Genomic DNA, 14,020 nt, shown 5'->3' on the forward strand with positions numbered 1-14,020 from the left:
ACATGACCCATATCTTTGCTGTGACACCGCAGAACAAAAGACTCACACAAGCTGAAAGTGAAGGGATGGAAAATATTTTTTCAAGCAAATGGAAATGAAAAAAAAGCTAAGGTAGCAATACTTACATCTGACAAATTAAACCTCAAAGTGAAAGCCATAACAAGAAATAAGGAAGGCCACTTCATATTAAAGAGATCAATACAAAAAGAGGATATAACTCTGGTAAACATATATGCACCCAGTGCAGGAGCAACAAAATACATAAAAACACTTCTGGAGGATAACAAGGGAGAGATAGACAGCAATACAGTCATAGCAAGGGACTTTAATATCCCACTGACATCACTGGATAAATCCCCTAGACAAAAAAATCAGCAAAGAAATGGCAATCCTAAATGACTCACTAGATTAGATAGACTTAATTGACCTCTTCAGAATATTTCACCCCAAAGTTACGGAATATACATTCTTCTCAAGTGCACCTGGACATTTCCAAAGATAGATCACATATTGGGTCACAAGCAAGGTCTCTCTAAATTCAAGAAGATTGAAATCATATCAAACATCTTCTCAGACCACAATGACATAATATTATAAATCAACTACAATAGAAACAATAAAAAAATTCAAACACTTGGAGGCTGAATAACATGCTATTAAATAATGATTGGGTTGCTAAAAAGATCAAAGAAATTAAAAGCATCCTGGAACTGATTGACAATGAAAACACAACAATCCAAGACTCTATGGGACACAGTGAAAGCAGTCCTGAGAAGGAAGTTCATAGCATTGTAAGCCTACCTCAAAAAACAAGAAAAATAGGTAATAAATTAACTAACTTTACAAGTTAAATAATTAGAAAGAGAGCAATAAGAAAAGCCCAGAGTGAGCAGAAGGAAGGAGATAAAGATCAGAGCACAAATAAATGACATAGAAACAAAGAAAAAAATTCAAAAGATCAATGAAACCAAAAGCTGTTTCTTTGAAAGGTTAAACAAGATTGATGAACCTTTAGGCAGGCTCACCAAGAAGCAAAGAGAAAGGACCCAAATAAAGAAAACCAGAAATGAAAGAGTTGAAATAACAACAGATCCTACAGAAATAAAGGATTGTTAAAAAATACAATGACCATGCTGAAACCGGTTTGGCTCAGTGGATAGAGCGTCGGTCTGCGGACTGAAGGGTCCCAGGTTCGATTCCGGTCAAGGGCATGTACATTGGTTGAGGGCATATCCCCAGTGGGGGGGGGTGTGCGGGAGGCAGCTTGTTGATATTTCTCTCTCATTGATATTTCTAGCTCTCTATCCCTTTCCCTTCCTCTCTGTAAAAAATTCAATAAAATATATTTTTAAAAAAATACAATGACCAGATCTATTCCAAAAAACTAAACAACCTAAAGGAAATGGACATATTCCTAGAAAAATATGACATTCTAAAACTTAATCAAGAACAATAAAAAAATCTCAACAGGTAACTAAGGAGGAAATTGAAGGAGTCATCAAAAAACTTCCAGCAAACAAAAACCAGGGGCCAGATGGCTTCACAGGGGAGTTCTATCAAACATTCAAAGAAGAACTAAAACCTGTCTCAGACTATTACAAAAAATTCAAAGGAAGGCATACTTTCTAGATCTTTCTATGGAGTCAGCATTACCCTAATTACAAAACAAGATAAAGACACTACAAAGAAAGAGAATTACAGTTCAATACCCCTGATGAACATAGATGCTAAAATTCTCAATAAATTCCTAGCAAATCAGATCCAGGATTACATTAGAAAGGTTATACATCATGACCAAGTAGGATTTATCCCAGGGATGCAAGGATGGTACAACATCTGCAAATCAATAAGTGTAATACATCACATTAAAAAAAATTGAGAGACAAAAAACACATAATAATATCAATTGATGCAGAAAGGCATTTGACATAATCCAACACCCTATCCTGATCAAAACTCTCAGCAAAGTGGGTATAGAGGGATCAGACCTCAACATAATAAAAGCCTTATATGACAAACCTACAGCCAACATCATATTCAATAGGCAAAAGAAAACAACATTTCCCCTAAGAACAGGAACAAGACAGGGATGCCCACTTATACCACTCTTTTTTCACATAATACTAGAAGTCCTAGCCATAGCAATCAGATAAGAAGAAGAAATAAAAGGTATCCAAATTGAAATATAAGTAAAATTGTCATTATTTGCAGGGGACATGATCTTGTACTTAGGAATCTCTAAAGACTCCATCAAAAAACTATTAGACTTAATACGTGAACTCAGCAATGTAGCAGGATACAAAATTAACACCCAGAAATCTGTGGCTTTTTTATGCACCAACTAGAGGCCTGACACATGAAATTAGTGCATGGGTATGGTCTCTAGGCCTGGCCTACAATCAGGGCCATCTTCCCTGGCTGCCTGCAGCCAGCCCCAACCCCTGCCACCACCCATCCCCAGTTTCCTGTTCAACATTGGGTGATAGGTGGATGCTGGCCGGGGGGAAGAGCCAAGAGGTCTGCTGTTCTACCCACTAGCCGGCCCTACCTCCAGTGCATGTTGCCCTCTGTGTGTGGGGTGACTGGTGGGGTGGGGGCCTTGGCCTGGTGCCACCCGCATCCCCCTCCACCCATGCCCAGTTTCCCATTTACCATTGGGCAATCAGAGCCTGATGTTCAGGGAAAGGGACCAAAAGGTGGTCATTGCAATCTCATAGTGACTGGTCAAGCAGTCATTCTGGTTGTTCACCATTAGGGTCAATTTGCATATTATCCTATTATTATTAGGATAGAGGCCTGGTGCATGGGTGGGGGCCAGCTTGCCTGTGTTGATGGGGGCCACGGATCGGGATGGGGGTCCCCACTGTGGGGTGGAGCCAACAATGATCAAAAGACCACAGGTGGTTTGCAGGCTGGCTACACCACAATCAGGGTGGGGGTCTGCTGGCACAAGGGGCCATGGGCAGTTTGCAGGCTGGGCCTGCCCCCTATTATAGTGGGAGTCCCCATTGGGGGGCAAAGTCAACCTGGGTAAGGGGTGGCGGCTGTTCTGGTCTCTGGTCATTCTGGTCATTCTGTCATTTTGGTTGCTGGGCTTTTATTATATAAGATAATGAACTCACAGAAAGAGAAACTAAAGAAGCAATCCTATTTACCATTGCAATACAAAAATTAAGGTACTTGGGGATAAATTTAACTAAGGAGGTAAAGGACCTGTACTCAGAAAATTACAGGATGCTGAAAAAAGAGGTAGAGGAAGATATAAACAAATGGAAGAATATACCGAGTTCATGAATTGGTAGAATCAACATCATTAAAATGTCCATACTACCCAAAGAAATCTATAGATTCAATGCATTCTCCATTAAAATACCAAAGGCATACTTCAAAGATCTTGAGAAAGAAGAACAAAGTTGGAGGGATCTCAATACCAGATATCAAGCTATATTACAAAGCCACTGTTCTCAAAACTGTCTGGTATTGGCATAAGAACAGACATATAGACCAATGGAACAGAACATAGAACCCAGAAATCGACCCAAATCACTATGCTCAATTAATATTTGACAAAGGAGGAAAGAACATGCAATGGAGACAAGACATTCTCTTCAATAAATGGTGTTGGGAAAATTGGATGGATAAATTAAAAAAAATGAAACTAGACCACCAACTTACACCATACACAAAAATAAACTCAAAATGAATAAAGGACTTAAACATAAGATGGGAAACCATAAAAATATTAGAAGAAGCCATCAGCAGCAGAATAGCAGACATTTGTCATAACAATATATTTACCAATACAGCTTCCAGAACAATGGAAACTAAGGAGAAAATAAACAAATGGGACTACATAAAAATAAAAAGCCTCTGCACAGCAAAAGAAACCATCTACAAAACAAGGAAGCCCACTGCATGGGAGAACATATTTGCCTATGTTATCTCTGATAAGAGTTTAATCTCCAATATTTATAGGGAACTCATACAACTTAACAAAGGAAGAAAAACAACCCAATCAAAAATGGGCAAAGGTCCTACATAGATACCTTTTGAAACAGGACATACTAATACAGAAGGCAGAAAGATATATGAAAATATGCTCAAAGTCACTAATCATTCAAGAGATGCAAATCAAAACAACAATGAGGTACCATCTCACACCTGTCAGAATGGCTATCATCAATAAATCAACAAATGACAAGTGCTGGCTGGGATGCATAGAAAAAGGAACCCTCTTGCACTGCTGGTGGGAATGCAGACTGGTGCAGCCACTGTGGAAAACAGTATTGCATTTCTGCAAAAAATTTAAAATGGAACTTCCATTTGACCCAGTAAACCCACTTCTAGGAATATATCCCAAGAAAACAGAAACACCAATCAGAAAGGATATATGCACCTCTATGTTCATAGCAGCACAAATTTACAATAGCTAAGATTTGGAAACAGCCTAAGTGCTCATCAGCAGATGAGTGTATTAGAAAATGGTGTACATGTACACTGTAGAATACTACGCTGCTGTAAAAAAGAAGAACTCCTACCATTTGCTACAGAATGGATGGAGCTGTAGAGCATTATGCTAAGCGAAATAAGCCAGTCAGAGAAAGATAAATGTCATATGATCTCACTCATTTGTGGAATATAATGAACAACTTAAACTGATGAACAAAAACAGAACCAGAGTCATTGAAACATCGAATAGACTGTCCAACCTATGATGGAAGGAGGGGGATGAGAGGATAAAAGATCAACCAAAGGACTTGTATGCATGCATATGAGCATAACCAATGGACACAGACACGCGCGGGAGAGGCTTTGAGGGAATGTGTTGGGGGTTGGGGACAGCCGGCAGAATTCAATGGGGAGAAAAGGAGACTTATGTAATACATTAAACGATAAAGAACTTAAAATTTAAAAAGAATAGTAATAATCACCAGTAATGGCTTTATTTCTCATAATGCTTTCATCTGTGCAAATGCCATAATCCTTCAAACCTAACATAAACATGTATATTATGAAGATTGTTCTCTAGTATGCCATTTTAAAGAAACATTATTTCCATGGTATTCAGTGTATTTATTCTGTTTGTGAAAGAAACACGTTAAGATGTTTCTGCCCATATCATACTGAGCGATAGTTTTATCTTACAGAATACTTGTCCACATTCACTCTACTGTCTTTTTCCTTAAAGAGACACTTTTGGCCATTTTTTTGCTCTAATTTAGAACTCTTAAGAAGTAACCTCTGGAATGTGATGGTATTTATTTTTCAAATTCAGTAGTGGGGTAGAATTAGGGCAGGAAAATGTAATTGTTCCAATGGTATGAGAACTAGGAAGCAAGATGCTTAACTTTACTTTTAAATGGACTAGATAGTTAAGATTCTGCAGGGATTGTTTTGAGATAAATAAAAGATAGAGATGCTAATCTTCAGATTAGCTTGGTGAAGAGTACCCTTTTATTTTTATATAAAATTTAACATTTGAAAAGTGATCATTGTTACAAATTAAAATTATTTCTTCCTATTCTATATTATATCATATTTCAGGTTTCTATTTGAAAATAAGCACAAGAGATGGTATGGTAAGAAAATCCTATAGATGATGCTCGTTTTGCTTGACTGACTTATGTAATCACTGTATTTCATGATAACTGCTTTTGGAATAATGGAAAACATTGTGAAATGCTGACCTTGTGTATATCTTAAAATTCAAATTTAATAAAGCATGTACACATGCATAAAAAAAGACATGTCAGAGTCAACGGATATTTTTTGTACAGTCCCATACCTTAATCCCTAACCAGCACCTCTCTATATATCTGTCTACCTATAACTATTAGACACTCAGAATTTCTTCTCAACATTTTTTAGTATTTGTAGTTAATTTCCTTTACTGAAATCAAACTTAATAAATAATATGATATTCAATGTCTCCATGGAAACAGAGATTTCAAAATGAAAACTGATTATGTTTATGGCTTACTAACAAAACCAGTGGACTTTTAAAAATGTCTTTCCTAATTCTAACAGTATCTTCAGAATAAGAAAAATACACATATGTATTGGTATTATACAGTATCTCTGTGTTTAAATATCCAGAAAAATATAAATTTTCACAGGTCAATTATTTCAAAAGAAAAATTTTAATCAGTATTTACCTTTTAGCATTTAATTACAGATAACATAATAGGTTTGTAAACCTTTAAAAATCAGAAATCAATATAAAATCAATAATGCTTTATTTTTAAAGATAAATATCTATAATTAAACTCAAGTAGTATATTCCTCACCTTTGATTCATAGTAATCAAAGAGAAAAAGAACATGCAAACTATTTTTAATTACAGTAATTGGGGTGACAATCTATGTATATAAAAGCCTAAGCGACCATTACAGCAGAATGAATGAAATGACCGGTCACTATGATGTACCCTGAGCAGGCAGGTAGGAAAATGATTAGGGGAAAGCCAGCAGGCAGGCAGGTGAGTGGTTAGGGGTGAGTGAGTAATCCCATATTATGAGAAGAATGTCCAACTGCCTGATGTCCAACTGCAGGGATCAGTCCAAACCAGCATATGGACATCCCTCAAGGTGTACCAGATTGTGAGAGGGCGCAGGCCGGACTGAGGGACCCCACTCCTCCGTGCATGAATTCCGTGCACTAGGCCTCTATTCCTATCTAATCCTATCTAATAAAAGAGTAATATGCAAATAAACCACCAATCCACTACATCCACAAGCCATGAGCGAGTATGCAAATTAACCCAACCAAGATGACTGCGGCCATGGAGTGATCAGGAGACTTGGGTTTCCCTGGCAATGGAGGAAGCCAAGCTTTCTGCACACCCTGGCAGGCCCAGGCCTCCACTCAAGGCTACAAAGTTTCAATTATAGAAGATAAATAAATCCCCCAAAAATGGCTGCAGCCATCGAGCAGGCAGGAGGCTTGGCTCTGCTCAAGGCTACAAAGTTTCAATTATAGAAGATAAATAAATCTCAGATACCAGGGCCTCTGCTTGGGTCACTGGTGGGCTTGGCTGGCCTGCAAATTACCACAGACCCCTCGCCCAGGCTGCCCCACACCCCAAGGGAACCCCCACCCTGATCTAGGACACCCTTCAGGGCAAACCAGCTGGCCCCCACCCATGCACCAGGCCTCTATTCTGTCTAATAAAAGATTAATATGCAAATTGACCATCACTCCAACACACAAGATGGCTGGCCCCATGTGGTCAAAGATGGCTGCCCCCATGTAGACACAAGATGGCCACCACAAGATGCCCAGCAGGGGAGGGCAGTTAGGAGGGACCAGGCCTGCAAAGGAGGGCAGTTGTGGGCAATCAGGACAGCAGGGGAGGGAAGTTGCGAGGGTCCAAGCCTGCAAGGGAGGGCAGTTGGGGGCGACCCAGGCCTGCAAGGGAGAGCAGTTGCGGGGACCAGGCCTTCAGGGGAGGGCAGTTAGGGGTGACCAGGCCTACAGGGGAGCAGTTAGGCATCAATCAGGCTGTCAGGGGAGTGGTTAGGGGGTGATCAGGCTGGCAGGCAGAAGCAGTTAGGGGCAATCAGGCAGGCAGGCAGGCAGGAGAGCAGTTGGGAGCCAGCAGTCCTGGATTGTGAGAGGGATGTCCGACTGTCCGTTTAGGCCCAATCCTACCGAGATTGGGACTAAACGGGCAGTCAGACATCCCTCGAGGGGTCCCAGATCGGAGAGGTGCAGGCTGGGCTGAGGGACACACACACCCTGTGCACGAATTTTGTGTACCAGGCCTCTAGTCTTACCTTATAATAGACAAATCTGCAAATTGACCGCACCTTCGCTACGCCCAAGCCACGCCCACCAACCAAGCCACGCCCACCAGGAAACCGTTACAGGGACGCTGGGGCCGGTGGCTTTCCCAGCGCCTGCTCCGATGGCAGGGACCCGGCTGGGGTGCGGTGCGGCGGAGCCCAAGGACCGGAAAGCCGCCCGGGGCTTTCCGGGCCTTGGGCGCCAGCCGGGTGCGTGCTCCGATCGGAGCAGGGACCCGGCTGGGGTGCGGTGCGGCCGAGCCCATGGACCGGAAAGCCGCCAGGGGCTTTCCGGGCCTTGGGCGCCAGCCGGGTGCGTGCTCCGATCGGAGCAGGGACCCGGCTGGGGTGCGGTGCGGCGGAGCCCATGGACCGGAAAGCCGCCCGGGGCTTTCCGGGCCTTGGGCGCCAGCCGGGTGCCTGCTGCGATCGGAGCAGGGACCCGGCTGGGGTGCGGTGCGGCCGAGCCCAAGGACCGGAAAGCCGCCCGGGGCTTTCCGGGCCTTGGGCGCCAGCCGGGTGCTTGCTGCGATCGGAGCAGGGACCCGGCTGGGGTGCGGTGCGGCCGAGCCCTGGGGGTCTGCTCCTGCAATCGGGTCGCAGGGACGCTGGGTGCAGCTGAGCCCAAGGCCACTGCCCAGGGCCAAGCCCGGACCCTGAAAGAAGGTAGAGGGCAGTGGCCACAGCCAAGGCCTGGGTCCCCGGTGCCGGCAGAAAACTGGTGCAGGCAGCCAGGTGAATGAAGGTCTATTGCACGAATCTTCGTGCAAACGGGCTACTAGTATATATATAAAAGGCTACGTGACCGGCAGTAGGTATGACACACACTCACCACCAGGGGGCAGATGCTCAATGCAGGAGCTGCTGAGCAACAGCAACTTTGCAGAGTGCCCTCTCCCACTCCGGGACTCTTGGGGGATGTTGGAGAGCCAGTTTTAGCCTGATCCCTGCAGGCCAGGCTGAAGGACCCCACCTGTTGGAGGGACCCTGCTCAATCCACAGATGCCCTTCAAGCCACAGCACCACCCCAAGTGCAGCCAGCCATGGAGGGACCACGGGGAGGTTGGCTCCAGGGCATGTCCAGCCTGTCTCGCCCAGTCCCGCCCTGCTGGCCACCTTCTAATTAATTTCCTTTCAATGTGCACAAATCTGTGCACCAGGTAACTAGTGGTTAATAATATTATATAGGTTTCACCCTGCCGGTGTGGTTCAGTGGTTAAAACATATGCCTGAGGACTGAAGTGTCAGGGGTTCGACTTCTGGTCAAGGGCACATACCTGGGTTTTGGATTCCCTTCCACCATAGTCTGGGCTAGTGGGGGAGGCAACCAGTCGGTGTGTCTCACATTGATGTGTCTCTCTCAATCTCTCTTCCCCTCGCTCCCCCACTCTCTCTGAAAATCAATGGAAAAAATATCCTTGGGTGAGAATTAAAAACAACAAAAAAGTTTATATAGGTCTCAAGTGTACATTTCTATGATACATGATCTGTATATTGCATTGTGTGCCCACTACTCCAAACTAAATCTTCTTCCATCACCATATATTTAACCCTCTTTACCCTTTACTACTCCTCACCCCCTTTCCATATGGTAACCAACGTACTGTTGTCTGTGTCTATGAGTTTTTGTTTGTCTTGTTTGTTCATGTGTTGCTTTCAATTTCACATATGAGAGATCCACATATGAGTGAATAAAACAGTATCACAGAATAAGGAATCTTAAATACACATATGTATTGGTATTATACAGTTATTAACTTTTTCTGTCTGACTTAATTTGCTTAGTATGATATTCTCAAGATCCATCCGTGTTGTCACAACTGGCAGTATTTTATCTTTTCTTATATCTGTGTAGTATTCCATTGTATATACACTGTTTGGCCAGATTATTATGATCTCTGAATGCATAATAATCTGGCCACTCAGTGTATATCCTATATAATAAAAAGCTAATATGCAAATTGTCCCCTTGACCAGGAGTTCGACCAGCAGGCAGGCCGGCCAACCGCCCATGTCTCCTCCTCCTGGCCAGACTGGCCGGACCCCCACCCATGCACGAATTCATGCACTGGGCCTCTAATATATATATACTGAGTGGCCAGATCATTATGCATTCAGAGATCATAATAATCTGGCCACTCAGTGTATATACCACATCTTATTTATCCAGTCATTTATCAAAGGACACATCATTTGTTTCCATGTCTTGGCCACCGTGAATAATACTGTAATGAACATAGGGGTATATACATCATTGCAAGTAAATGTTTTCAAATATATACCCAGAAGAGTGGGTGCTTAATTTTCTGAGAAACCTTTCTGTTTTCCATAGTAGCTGCACCAGTTTACATTCCCACCAGCCGTAAAAGGTAGTTTCTTTTTCTCCACAAACTCTCCTTTTTTGTCTTGTTGGTAAGAGCCATTTTAACAGATGTGAGGTGGTATTTCATTATAGTTTTGATTTACATTTCCCTAATGACTACCAAAGTTGAACATGTTTTCATAAAAACATACAATGTATTTTAACCTGTGCCATAAGGAGGATGAAGCAAACACAGTTTGAGGACTTAATCATATATATTAGTGTAATTCCTTCATTTCTTTATGATTTATGGGTGTATTGCTGGGCACATTTTTATTCAATGCTTAATATGTATTGGGTTTCTTAGTCATTGCTCAGTGTACTAGGTTAGGTAAATATTTATAGTCAATATCAACATTATCTGGTTACTTATCTTTCTTCCCAAAAAACTTACTACCTCAGTTACTTCCCATCCCTCAAACAGCAATTTGAGAAAATAGTATAAGATTACACACAGTGCTAAATGAAGATCATACAGTTTCAACATACTGTACATGGCACAACTAATGACTGATTTTGTAAGGTTTAAAACAGGGAGGTCAATATGGCCTGGAGTTATTTGGGAGGTTGATGGATTTAAAAAGGACAGAGAAGGAAGATGGCTTTAGTTAGGCAAACAGACTTAGCAATATTACTTTTCTTCATTTATCAAGAAAAATGGTTAAAATAAAATTTAAGGGTGCTATTATGGGAGTAGCTGTAAGAATTTAAACCTGGACAAATAAAAAATTATAAACTTAGTGTTTTTTTTTTTTTTTGTAGTGGGGTACATTTTAATAAGCCATTTAATTTATATTCCATAATTCATTTTAGTGTGGAACAGAGGATGGTTGAGTCCAGGTTGGCTGAGTTACAGGCATAAAGTGTGGTGGCAGTTATCAAAGTCAGAGGCCTCATGTCCATTTAAAATCAGAGACAGGTACAGGCTTAAACCTAGAGGCAAGATCATCAGTAGTGAGTCAGGTAAAAAAAGACCTATGACCAGAAGTAAATACAAGATGCTGGGATCCTTGGAGCTCTAGTTATTAGGTATGGGCATAATTGTAGAGATATCTTGGCTGAAGTTAATTCCACTAGAGTCTGGGGAAGGAAACTCGAAAATTCTATTCCTTTTAGAATCACAAAGTTAGAAAGGATAACTGTTTCTGCATGACTAAGAGCTAATGAATTAAGTTTGTAATGCAATTAAAAAAATTCATCTTTATTGTTGAAAGTATTACAAATGTCCTCTCATCCCATCATTGACCCCTCTACTCTACTACTTCCCCCTCCCCAGGTCTTCCTCTCATTATTGTCTGTCCATAGGCTATATATATATATATATATATATATATATATATGCATATAATTCATTGGTTAATATCTTCCTGCCCCCTTACCATATGAAATATGTGAGTCTGTCTCATGCTGCAATGTCCCTGGATCTCTTTTTGTTCACCAGTTTATTTTGTTCATTAGATTCCATATATAAGTGACATCATGTGATACTTGTGTTTCTCTGACTGGCTTATTTTGCTTAACATAATACTCTACAGGTCCCTTCATGCTATCTCAAAGGGTAAGAGATCCATATTTTTAACAGCAACATGGTATGCCATTGTGTAAATGTACCACAACTTTGCTATCCACTCATCTACTGATGGGCACTTGGGCTGTTTCCAGATTTTAGCTATTGTAAATAACACTTCTATGAACATAGGGGTGCATATATTCTTTCTGATCGGTATTTCAGGCTTCTTAGGAAGTAGGATCACTGGGTCAAATTGCAGTTCCATAGTTAATTTTTTAAGAAAACTCCAAACTGTTTTCCATAGTGGCTGTACCAGTCTACATTCATACCAGCAGTACTTTAGGGTTCCTTTTTCTCCACATCCTTCCAAGCACTTGTTTGATTTATTAATAGTAGCCATTCTGACAGGTGTGAGATGGTACCTCATTGTCATTTTAACTTTCATCTCTCTGATAGTTAGTGTCATTGAGCAAATTTTAATGAATGCTTTAGAATTATTAAGATCTACATATTGAGTATGTTTGTGAACCTTGAAACCAGAGAAGTAAACTGCTTTCAGAATCTAATGTTAGGACAGGCATAGGATAGATAGATATTCCTTTTCCAAATGGGAAAAGGAGTCAGAGACCCCCAAGCACTAACAAAACCTAGCAGGACAATTCCATTTGATATCAAGACTTGAGAATAATTCTCTGTGGCTTAATGATGTGCCACTCGGCCCCCAGAACATTGGCTGTGCCCTCTTAGCCCACAGGAAGAATTTCCCTTCACCACTTTCCTCAGGGAAGTCCCACAACTAGCCTGTAGTTGTGCAGCTGTGTTTTTCAAGTGGTGCCTGTAGGATTATCAGTAAACCAGCCACAAGATTTCTCTTTCTAGGTTGACTGATGATAGCTCTTCATGAGTCTATAGTTAAGGGCTGGGAGAAAGAAGGCAATGAAGTAAGAGTGGAGACCATGAGCTATTGAGCCACTTCTTTATGTAACTTACTTATACCTTTAGGGCCTGCTTGAGCCTGATCATATAAATATAATCACGTTGCGTGGTAAATGGGTGGCCCATGGTTAAGCTTTCAGTTTCCTCTAGATCCCAATATTTTGCTTTAGAATTTCAACATATCTTTTGGGAGGTGAGGGACATAATTAAACCCATAACATCATGGTAATTATTAACAATAATGATATTTAAATTATATTTACTAAATATAATGTAATAAATTAAATTAAATTACATGTATTCTTACTGAGTTGTTACTACCTTTACAATGCTGAATTTATGTCAATGCAATTATAGTATTGTCTCATTCTAATCACTTGATTTTTAAAATAAGATAAATGCTATTTTTAATTATCCAGGTCCAAGTGTTAACACTTGCTGACAAAGCACAGTAAGTAAATAGGGGGTTATATGCAGGTGTCATCCCAAATTACGTAGTACTTAAATTAAAAAGTAATGATGCTGAGCGCCAGAGAGGCCGCGAATTCCGTTTGGAAGTATCTTTGAGCTCGCTTGGACACCATGAGCAAAGCTCACCCTCCTGAGTTAAAAAAATTTATGGACAAGAAGTTATCATTGAAATTAAATGGTGGCAGACATGTCCAAGGAATATTACGGGGATTTGATCTCTTTATGAATCTTATGATAGATGAATGTGTGGAAATGGCAACTGGTGGGCAACAGAACAATATTGGAATGGTGGTAATACGAGGAAATAGTATCATCATGTTAGAAGCCTTGGAACGAGTATAAAGAATGGCTGTAGTTACCAGAGAAATCAACTGCTTCCACATGTCCCCTCTCCACAGCACCTGTTTTACTACAATATAAAAATAGAGTCCTGTCCATTTTCACATTGAATTTGGGACTACATAAAAATAAAAAGCTTCTGGATTACATAAAAAAAGTAATGATGTTTATTACTAATAACTATCATTCATCTATTTACTCAACAAATATTTTTTTGTATTCTTAGTAGATTCCAGACATGATTCTAACTGCTGAGTCATGGAAATGAAATGAACAAAACAGACAAGTCTTCTGATGTCATAGTTTCTATATATTAGAGGAGGGAGAAAAACTGTTAACAAATAAATTTAAAGTATATAACACATATTCAGGTCATGATTGATAACTGTTATAAAAATAAGAATACAGAGTTTAAAAGAGGCCGTGATTGAGTTGAGCATATCAGCTTTGCATCAGGCATTTTTATAACAATTTTACATAGCATTACATTGAAATCTCACAGTATTTATAAAATAAATTTATAAACTACAGGTGTTACATTTCAATTTTGCTGGTGAGGAAACTGAGGTACAGGGATTAATATTGTTCTCATCATTCAAATAGTTAGGAGAGGAGCCA

At 40.6% G+C, this 14,020-nt stretch overlaps 1 protein-coding gene across 1 annotated transcript; it reads left to right on the plus strand.

The window, feature by feature from the left end:
- The first annotated feature begins 13,122 nt into the window (after nucleotides 1-13,122).
- Nucleotides 13,123-13,422, plus strand: LOC114229175 (small nuclear ribonucleoprotein G-like). The gene has a single exon (XM_054712136.1). It carries the CDS (start codon nucleotides 13,175-13,177, stop codon nucleotides 13,403-13,405), a length of 231 nt encoding a protein of 76 aa, XP_054568111.1. The 5' UTR covers nucleotides 13,123-13,174; the 3' UTR covers nucleotides 13,406-13,422.
- Nucleotides 13,423-14,020: the final 598 nt, after the last annotated feature.

This window comes from Eptesicus fuscus, chromosome 3 (genome assembly GCF_027574615.1).
Source record: "Eptesicus fuscus isolate TK198812 chromosome 3, DD_ASM_mEF_20220401, whole genome shotgun sequence".
Lineage (NCBI taxonomy): Eukaryota > Metazoa > Chordata > Mammalia > Chiroptera > Vespertilionidae > Eptesicus > Eptesicus fuscus.